Here is a 9,656-nt window from a genome sequence, read left to right as displayed (position 1 = left end):
TTACCTGTCTGTGTCTGTCTTGCTGATGGAATTAAGACCAATGTTGATTGTCTTCCAGAAGCTTACAAGCTGCAAACACGTTAGAAGTGCTGGAGGAACAAAACTAGCATCAGTAGAACAATGTCTTTTTCTTTCTTATATATTAATGGTCACTCCATCCTCTCTTCTGTAGCACACAGTCTGGTCTGGTTGTGTGCTTTCACTTTGGTATCCTTCTGTTAGTTCCTGAAAGGCAGCTTTGGACAACCCCCCTTTACCAGCAGAAAAAAAAGAATTTCTAGGCAAGTGCATCTGTGTGCTCAGCATCGTTGTTCTGTTGAGGGTTGCAAGGAGGTTGTCATGGAAAACAGCCCTCAGCCCTTGTGCACGTTCCTTCAGGGCCTAGAGGCTGTAACTGTCCTTTCTAGGAATCGCTTCCTGAAAGACCACAGCAGCTGATCAGTAGTGCACATGCTCTAGTTTATTGATGAAACAGGAGTTGGCTAATGCTGCTGGTGAATTCTAGGTGCTGCCCTACTCAGTCTTGACTTTCAAGGACTAACGCGGCTCAGTAGCCTTGGGAGATGTAGAAGAGGAGGTAAGCTGTGTCAGCCTGCACTGCAGAATCTGGGATCTTGGTGACCTGGGCATCATCAAAGCTGTACCAGTGTTTGGTGACTGAGTGCTTGCAGAAGGCCGTGTAGTGGCCATAATCCAGATCTCCAGCGTGGTTCTGTAACAAACAACACAGTCTGTTGAAATCAGAGTCCTGTTCTGTCTGCTTAGAGGCAAAGCTAAGAACTGGCAATTGTTTTATGTGTGCACTTGGAAGAGATGGAAACAGAGGGTTCTAGCCCCTTTTGGCCTAGGGCAGGGAATGTTGATTCAAATAAATCCTTTCAAACAGAGTAAATGGATGATGATCATGCTTATTTATTTTGCAGTTACATTTGCAACCCAACTATTAGCCCTGATACAGGTCACTGTATGAGGGCCCCACTTGTTGTGAACCATGTCCTTATTTAAAAACAGGATTCATGCAGGATCAGCCTGTGAGTTTATTCTGAGGAGGAATTATGTGCCAGGAGTGCATTTTTTTTACTATTGGGATGTTGGGAAAGATGGAGAAATGACGTCTCTCTCCTTTAGTTATGTCCATGGCAGGTAAAAAAAAGCATACAACAAGACATTAAATTATAAATCATTATTTGTGAAGTCCAAACCAACACAGGCTTCATCTGCTCCATGAGGCAGGGCACTCCCAATAAAAGCAGGAAGGGGAAAGCTTACCACTACAGCACACAAGCTGTACTCCGTATTGCAAGATGATGTGGAGATGTAGGGAGAGAGATCCAGATCTCTGAACGGGTAGCAGACAGTGGTTGAGAGTTTCCTTCTGTGCTTGTCCTGCCAGGCAAACCTGAAATGAAATTTTGAAGGATTTTAAATGACCCTCAACTTCATTCTTAGCTGACTTTCCTAGGAGGAGGGAAAACCAGCAACTGACTACCCAGCATCTGAAAGAAAGATCTCTCTTAATGTTGTGTATTGTAGCAAACGGAAGAGTTTTCTTTAAAAAAGAAAACTTTTACTGCAGGAAAAGACAGAAAATGCACTAAACCCACAGGAGATGTCCAGCAAGAAAAGCAAAGCTCTTGCTTCCTGATCCTTCAGTCAGAATCTTTGCATCACTCTCTCTGCATCCTAAACATTTTGGACTGGACTGCAGTGCCAGTGTCAGCTCTTCTCTCATGGCAGACTCCATCCCTTCTCCCTCTGTAACTTTGAATACATCACTGCCTTTTTAAACATTTACATTTGGCCAAGAGCTGCAGCTGGGGACCACATGTCCTTTGAGAATGTTGAGAAAAGCACAGATGCTGAATGGAAAATTAAGTAAGAACTTCAGATGACATCGTTCTGGGAAGCCAAATCATCCCAGAGTAGTTTTCTTTATAGTTGGAAAGTTGTTAAGAAAAAAAATTCTTTAGAATAAATTCAGCAGCTGGCTATGTGTGGCTAGTGAAGTCTGCTAACCCAGGTGCTCCTTTGTTGATGCACCACTCTATTTAGGCCTGATTTAGTAAATGGATAAACAAAACCAGAATGTCTCAATTGCAGTAGCAGCAAGCAAAACACTGTGTCAGTCCTGCCCTTAGAACCCAAGCCACAAGCTCTCTCAGTCACCACAGGAACTGATTTACAGGGATCATACAGGGACTGAGGGAGCCACTGCCCTGGGCTGTAGTCAGTCACTGCTTGGTGGAGCTTTTCTTTCCTCTAGAAAGCAGATCCAAAGTACAGGGAGAAATCTGGTGGGCTGCAGTACACAGGCAGAACACCGTGCATGAGAATTCAGGAATACAACTTGCATGATTAACAGCTTTATTTCTGTAAATGTCCTTTCAGCTTTTAGGTTTCCAAAGTACTAAGCCCACTTACTTGCAGTGATTTGTTTCCTTTCAGGCAAGCACAAGTGACTGTCCTTCATGTCTCACATTACTCAGGAACTGGCTATGTCCTACCCCACTTAGACTATACCTCTTGAGATGAAAAATGATGATCTGTGGTGCCTTGGTTATGGAGGCCTTTACTGTTGCATCTTGGTTGCCTCCACACCAGTAGCAGTGGATTTGGTTGTTCCGAGTTAGCATGTCTGGCTGAAAAAAGCATTCCAGGCAGTCCTGTCAAAGGAAAACAAAACAAAACAAAAAATCACTTGATTGAACAGATCTCCCTCCACCCATGAAGGTGCTAAGCAATGTAAGAGATGAATTTGCTCCTCCTTACTGAAGTGAGATGCAGCAAGGCTGGCATTACAAACTTGCACCGTTGGTTTCCATTCTCCCCCCCAGGGCACGAAACACTTGGATGACTGGAAGGAACCTTCATGGCTGCTATTGAATGATCTTAATATCCCTCATCTCCTGGCAACTCGTGAGCTCTGCTCCTGTAACCTTCCCAGCCTCCATGGTTCTGAGGCCAGTAAAGAGACCCCACTTCTCTCTAGGGACCACATCCCAGACTATCCATTATTTCCCAGAAGACCAAAGTAACTAAACCCCTGCATCTTTCCAATAACACCTATTAGTCTAAGCCTCTTCTCCCACATGAAGCAGAAACCAGCTTCCCAGGAATTCCTCCCAGGAATGTGTTGGCTGTTGTACCTGCAGAGAGCACACTCTGGTGGAAGGGATGGGCAGGGAGAGGATGGTGAAGCTCTCGGGTCTGTCACTGAGGGCTCTGCACGTCAGACACCTGATAGTGTAACTGAGCTGTCCCTCAAATAACTGTGTTATAATAGACGTGCCGCTCAAACTCCTCGTGCTTGCTCCTGCAGCAGGGCTCTGTCTTTCTTGGCTTGGCTACACAGAAGGAGAAAAATTAACAAAATGTAGATAAAGCAATTGTTTGAGAAGTGCCTTCACTGGGTTTTAATAGGTGCTGCCCACTGCCTGGGTTGATAATTTGTTAGTCTGGCCAAAGAACCTGGCTTTAAAATCTGTTACTTTACTTGATGGTTCATACATGCAGAGTAAGATTGATTCCTTTTCTGAGAGAAGAGTAACAAAAACACAACAATTCAGACATTTGATAGCATTAATTGCTTGAAAAGCTCTTTATCAGTGGGTCTGGAGGGAAGAAAAACATGGGGGCATGGCAAACGTGAAGTTTTCAGGCAAATGAGAAAGCAGAAGAACATTAAATGTGGAAGGAGCAAGGAGGGGGAGAGGTTAAGGACAGTAAAGCTACACCAGCATTGTCATTTCGATTGGGACTGCAATTTGATGGAGCATTAGACAACAAATAAGTTAATAATTGTGTGCACATGGGTATGAAATAAAGGTAGAAAAGGAAAGTTATTTATTAGCCCCATCATGGAGTTCAGAGGAGGATGATAGGCAATTATTACATGGAATGCTGAGTCATAAAATGCAGAGGAAACAGCTGTAGTTCCCAAAACACCGCAGCTGAGCTCTCACCTCCTTGAAAGCCTCGTGGAGATCGTCCAGTACACAGATGAGGAACTCCTGTGCATCATGCTGCGTCCTCCTGCTAAAAGCTGGGTATCGCTTCCCAAAGATGGAATGAAAAGCCTCAGGGGAAACATAGTCAAACCCTCCAAGCCACATATCGGACACCAAACAGCCAAAGGCAGTCGCAGACTCGCCAATCTCCCTTGGGAAAAAGGGGAGAGTTTCAGGTGATATATGAAAAAATAGTGTCTGCTCTCAAATGGGAGCACAATACAGAAACTCAGAAAACAGATGCAGGTACAGTTCAGCTCTGGCAGCTGACACTTGGCTTGAGGGACTCTGCAGATCCCAGAAAGTGGTAGGAGTCATCATTGTGACAGCAGTAATAGGTGTTACCATCAATAGGAGATGAAAGAAGATGAGAAGTAACATGCTGAAGGACCCAGCAAGGAAAGCAGCTGGGCTCTCAGTGGTGAAGGGAACCAGCCGGTGGCCAGTGTGACTGGAACTGCCTGGGGAGAGCTGGCAGGTGCCTCGGGCATTCCCATGGCAACATTATCCTTTGGAAGGATAACAGTGCCGAGCAGAAAGCTCAGTGCTGTGAACAGAGCAACTCACTCGTGCAGGGCTGTGTTCCACCTTCCCGAGAGGAAATACTGCACGAGGGGGGTCAGGCTGCAGAGGCACTGCAGCACCGCGTTCATGTAGCACGTGTTCTCCAGGTTCCGCAGCCCCGTCAGCCCTGGGTGCAGGCTGCTCATATCCTCCAGCTCCTCCTTGGGGGAATACTTCCATTTCCATGCCATCCTTCCACCTACTACGAGGAAAAATCCACAACAGAGGAAATGTAAAATGCTACGGTTTCTTCTTTATAAATTACATTCGCATTTACTTTCACCAGGTTTATAGTGGTGAAGGCTTCATCTTCCCCACTAAGATCTTTCCAATATGGCAAGATACATCATTATGAGTTGTTATTTAAACCATTGCGGTTTTAGATTTATTCCTAAAATTCCGTTCAGTCTTTTAGTCCATACACAGTTACTCAACAACTACAACAATTTGTGAATAGCCATTTTTAGGGTAAAATGCTTGACAGTGCATATCACTCACCTATTTTCTAAAACCATAGGTTGCAGTCTAGATGCTACTATAAACAGGTTCTTCAGATTTTTGCTATAAAATGTTACTTAATTCATGTTAGGAAAATTTCAGTAGGTTTGTTTTCTGGCTGCACAAGTCTGTCCTGGAGCAAACCGTCCCCATCCTCAATCAGGCAGTCGAGAGGCTGAAGACAGACTCTACACCGCCCACGTGTGCTCACTGATGTTGTGCTCTTTTTTGGAGGCTGATGTTCTACTCTGGGGCAGGACAGAGCTCTGAACCCGCAGCAATCTCCATAGAGCAGAGACGAGCGGTGCCCTGCGTGTTCCATCCCATTCCATCCTGTGAGCCCAGCGACTCCCGCCCCAGCCCCTTGTGATGTCACTTGGTTACAGCGGGCAGGGAACACCTGGCCAGAGCTGCCTCCACCTCCTTCCACGTGCCTTGGGAGGAGAGGGGCACCAACCCATTCCACTGAGCTTGGGCCCAGCACACCCTTCTCCATGTCTGCTCATACTTGGGTTAGGATTTATTATTGCCATGCTCTGCTGGAAGGGCAGTGCTGACTGAGGGCGTTGACCATAAAAGGATGGAGCTACCTCAAAACATCACACCGAATCAGTTTCTTGGTGTTCTGAAGATTTTCCTGAGGGGAAAAAGAAAAGGTATGGCAGATGGCTTTTAATTAACTATGTTAACACAGTTCATCTCTAAATTTCATATGCCACTGAAGAGAAGCAGTTTTTCCCTGGTTTTAACAGACACCTCGGGAAATAACAAGTACCCACAGAAGAAGTCCATGAAGTGATTTTTAAAAACTTCCTAATCATCTTACTTGTTAAACTTCAAGCAAAGGATGTCTCCATCACTTCTGGGACAGCTGTCACTGCTATTGACCCCTCAAAATCTGATTTAGTTTTGTAAATGGAACTGGGTATGTTTAGAAATCTGAATCAAGACTTTGACTTACTATTTTAATATAACACAATACACAAATCCACATGAGTTCTACCTACTGCAGGCTCTGGGACTGAGAATTAACTTCCCATTACTCTCACCACAAAGTGTAATATTGCAAGGAAAAGTGTTAATTGTGAAAAGAAAGATTAAACCATCAGAAGTTTTTTCAGAGGCTTTGTTACCTGTTAAAAAATCCTATATTTTTCCCAACTGGTCTTTTAGGAACATTTAATATTAAACTGTTACTACCAAGTCTCCAGCTGCAGTCTTTTTCCCCTCTCCAAACTCCTGCAGTGTTAAGAGTTATGGTATTAAGTGAGATGCAACCACGAAGAATTAAAGTGTAGGAAATCACTGTCACAAGGCATAAAAATCAAACCCCTCCTTCTCCAAATCACAAGGCTGCTGAGCAGCAGCTAAAAAAGCAGCTCCTCAGGAGCTGTGCATTCTGCCACAATGCATTTGGGATTGGTTTTCTCTGAAATGTTCCACCATCTAAATGGTGCAAGAAAGCAGTCAACAATGACTTTGGTGCATTAATTAAAAGTCTAAATTATGCAGCTGATTAATTTCCCCATATGAGAAATACTCTTTTAAATACCCTCCCAGTAGGAAATTCACTGAAGCATTTCAGATTTTCACTAAAAAATAATTAGAGAGGGTTTGAATTATATTCCTTATTTAAAATAGAAGATATGCCAATACTTTAGCTCTTGGATAGTTAGCAGAAGTTCCAGTTCCATCACTTTCTTCCTTTTTGGTAATCTAAAGGAAATTTAAAAGCTAAAAGATCACAACTCTTCCCTATTTATAGAACATTTCAAGACTGATGAGGTTTCAGCAGAAGAATGACACTTGATGTTCTCAAACAAATTAAATTCCATGGAAGTTCTCATGTTCCTACTGCCCAACATGAGCAGGATGTGGCACTGTCCAAACAGAGTCAGGCTGCTTTTTCAAACCAACCTATTTCTTTTTCCTTTGCCACCACACTTTTCCAATTCCTTCCCTACAGAGTACTTGACATCTATGATTTTTTTCCTGCAAGTACGAGGCAGATCACTTCTGAAAGTTACACATTTCTCCCCCCTCGGTTTAGAGATACACTTCTCACGTAATTCAAGGTGTAAGTCACAGGGAGTCACACACACTGCTCGTGCCAGGCAGATGCACAGAGATGTGAGCAGTGCTAACCACTGCAATCTTCCAGGCATTTCCCAACCCTTCTGGTCTTGAAAAAGCTCCAGGCCTGAGTCACTGCAAGACTGAGCAGAAGGAGCAGTCCCCACCATCACTCACACCCACCGGTGGTCACATCTGCTTATTTTGCTAAGAAATGAGTCACAAGCAGAACTGCTGAACACCTGTAACGTGGCTAAAAAATAACTGCGCAGTTAAGTATTTGTCAAGAAACAGGAAGTTTCTTGGCTTTTACTTACAATTTTCTCAAAATGTTTTTTTTTTTTTTTTTTCCTTTCATACACTGAAATTTGGTCACGTTTTCAAAACACCAGAGACTCCTCTAGAAATGTCTCTCAAACAGACTCAGTGCTGCTGTTACTTGGCATTACAAAGGTGCAAGTATATCCCGAATATCTGCCCATTCCCTCCCAGCAACAGGAGGTGATGCAGTCAGGCATCTCTAAGAAGCAGCTCCCAATTAAACATTTGAAGAGCTGTTTTTGCCTCATTTCCCAATTAATCCCCTCGCATGTGTTTGACAGCTATGAGAGTTTTCACTTTTTTACCTCCCTAGATTCTGGTGTTGGCCAAAGTTGTGATACCTCAAAGGCAAATAACTGCTTTGACCCAGCACGGGAAATTCTACTTTTCTGCATAAAGAGTTACTTAAATTCACCAAAATAACCTTTCAGATTGAGACGGAGAGCAGAAGTCTGTAAACAAGAATAAATTTATTTTAGATTCTTTAAAGATTTAATGATATACAAAATGTATACAGTATTATATCCTTATAACATTTTACCTTTCCCCATCAAACATAAAACACCATTTAAACAACTATTGTGTTCGTGCCTTAGGTCTGTATCTATAAGATACACTACTGAATAAAAAATTTATAGAGCTATATACTGCCCTTTCAATTAAAAATTACAAATTAGTACCTATGTAACAAAAAAAAAAATAAATCGCAGCATGAAACTTCAGTTGGACAACAGGTTCTTTTCTTGCTGAATGCTCAACAATATTTGGGACAGTTAAATTACATTTTATTGGCATGAAGGTGCATTGCAATCTCCCGTACTTTACACAATGCTAATCCAACCCTAGTCTCTCTTAAGTAAGTACCACAAATAACATAACATTGAAGATGTTTTCTACACAATTTTAAATACATTTACAAGTTATGTGTACATTCGGTTTCGATATACTGGTTTTAGGAGATCTTTGGAAGGCAGAACTTCTGAAGCAGTCACTACATACGTACAAGGGAAAGCACTTCCAACTTGTGTTCTTACAAGGCAACTTATTTGGACCAGCACAAACTAATTCTTCTATTAAATATGATTATACCAGTCTATCATGGCTTTGTTACTATTTGACAGTGACTTGATAAAATTGAAATGTGTAAAACAAGAAATTTCATTATGCACAATTCAGGCTCTATTTCACAAAACAAAAACAACCAAGCCCAGTTTTACAGTTATGAAGTTGAAAGAATCCTGATTCAGGAGACTCTCTCTCTTTTGGAACAGATCAAGTTCCTACCTTCAACTTCAGTCTATTGGCATCTTATATACACCTCATTTGGCTCTGTCCTCTTCAAAAGGCCAGATTAAAAGACACCTGGTGAGAAAATATTAGTGGAACACTTCCAAAAACACTCTTAAGAATACTCTGGCATTACAGAGGTAGGTGCTTTCTCCTGGTTTTTTCTCATTGACAGTAAGACAAATGCCAAAAAGACAAATGCTTTACCTTAAAACATCAACTACCAAGCTCCTTTTGGTGGAAGGCGTATTTCCCACCACGTGACGACAGGAAGAAAATCCTCCATACACCACAATAAAATAAAAAATAAAACTTTCTGCTTAAAAAGCCCCTTTAAAAACACATCTTAAATACTTGTCGTTATTCCACCTTTAGAATGATCAGCTGCCACGCTGCTCTGTAGATGGTTATCTCAAGTCATAAAATCCTTAGGTTATGGACCAGCCAAAATTCCACTTATAAGACAGCAATCCTTGTTTTGACCAGTCTTTTCATTATAGTGAGGGGAAGGTAAGTGACAACTTGGTGAGGTTCCACGAGGTCTGAACGAAGCCACTGAGTTGGCGTCACATCATCAGAGCATCAGACGAATAGAATTGGCCGGATCGGAATCTTTGGTGCAGCTCCCAGGCTGAATTGTCAATTCAGGGGCATCGTCCTGAGGAAATATCATCTTGTCAGGCGTGTAATCGTTCCTCTTCAGATCTGCACAGACACAACAAAGCCGGAATGGTCACTGTTTCTTGAGCTGGTAGAATCAATGGGGCATAAACATCTAGCAAAGAACTGGATACGCAAATGCATTTATAAAGAGGAACTCCAGGATATGCACTGTCAAAAAAGAGATGTTTTTATCATAGGTGCAATCAGAAGCCTAAAGTCAAATTACAAAACTGCTGTTCATTA

The 9,656-nt window shown here is 42.5% G+C and overlaps 2 protein-coding genes across 3 annotated transcripts in view; both read right to left on the bottom strand.

Annotated features, from left to right (window-relative positions):
* Positions 1-387: 387 nt before the first annotated feature.
* On the bottom strand, positions 388-4,762 carry USP50 (ubiquitin specific peptidase 50). Its single transcript, XM_040077499.1, has 6 exons — positions 4,575-4,762; positions 3,963-4,158; positions 3,147-3,344; positions 2,521-2,663; positions 1,270-1,399; positions 388-712 (listed from the first exon to the last, which is right to left on the bottom strand). Exons 1-6 carry the CDS (start codon positions 4,760-4,762, stop codon positions 548-550), a joined length of 1,020 nt encoding a protein of 339 aa, XP_039933433.1. The 3' UTR covers positions 388-547.
* A 3,152-nt stretch (positions 4,763-7,914) lies between these two features.
* Positions 7,915-9,656, bottom strand: part of TRPM7 (transient receptor potential cation channel subfamily M member 7) — a 52,761-nt gene continuing 51,019 nt past the window's right edge. Inside the window, exon 40 of one of the 2 annotated variants that reach the window (XM_040077796.2) lies at positions 7,915-9,455. In XM_040077796.2, coding sequence (XP_039933730.1) covers positions 9,325-9,455 — 131 coding nt within the window. In that variant the 3' untranslated portion in view covers positions 7,915-9,324. The remainder of the gene's footprint in view (positions 9,456-9,656) is intronic. The other variant, XM_040077795.2, reaches the window with a different exon arrangement.

The sequence above is a fragment of the Hirundo rustica genome, chromosome 13, assembly GCF_015227805.2.
Source record: "Hirundo rustica isolate bHirRus1 chromosome 13, bHirRus1.pri.v3, whole genome shotgun sequence".
Taxonomy (NCBI): domain Eukaryota; kingdom Metazoa; phylum Chordata; class Aves; order Passeriformes; family Hirundinidae; genus Hirundo; species Hirundo rustica.
Note: the sequence above shows the minus strand (reverse complement) of the source record. Positions and strands in the feature narration are given on the sequence as shown.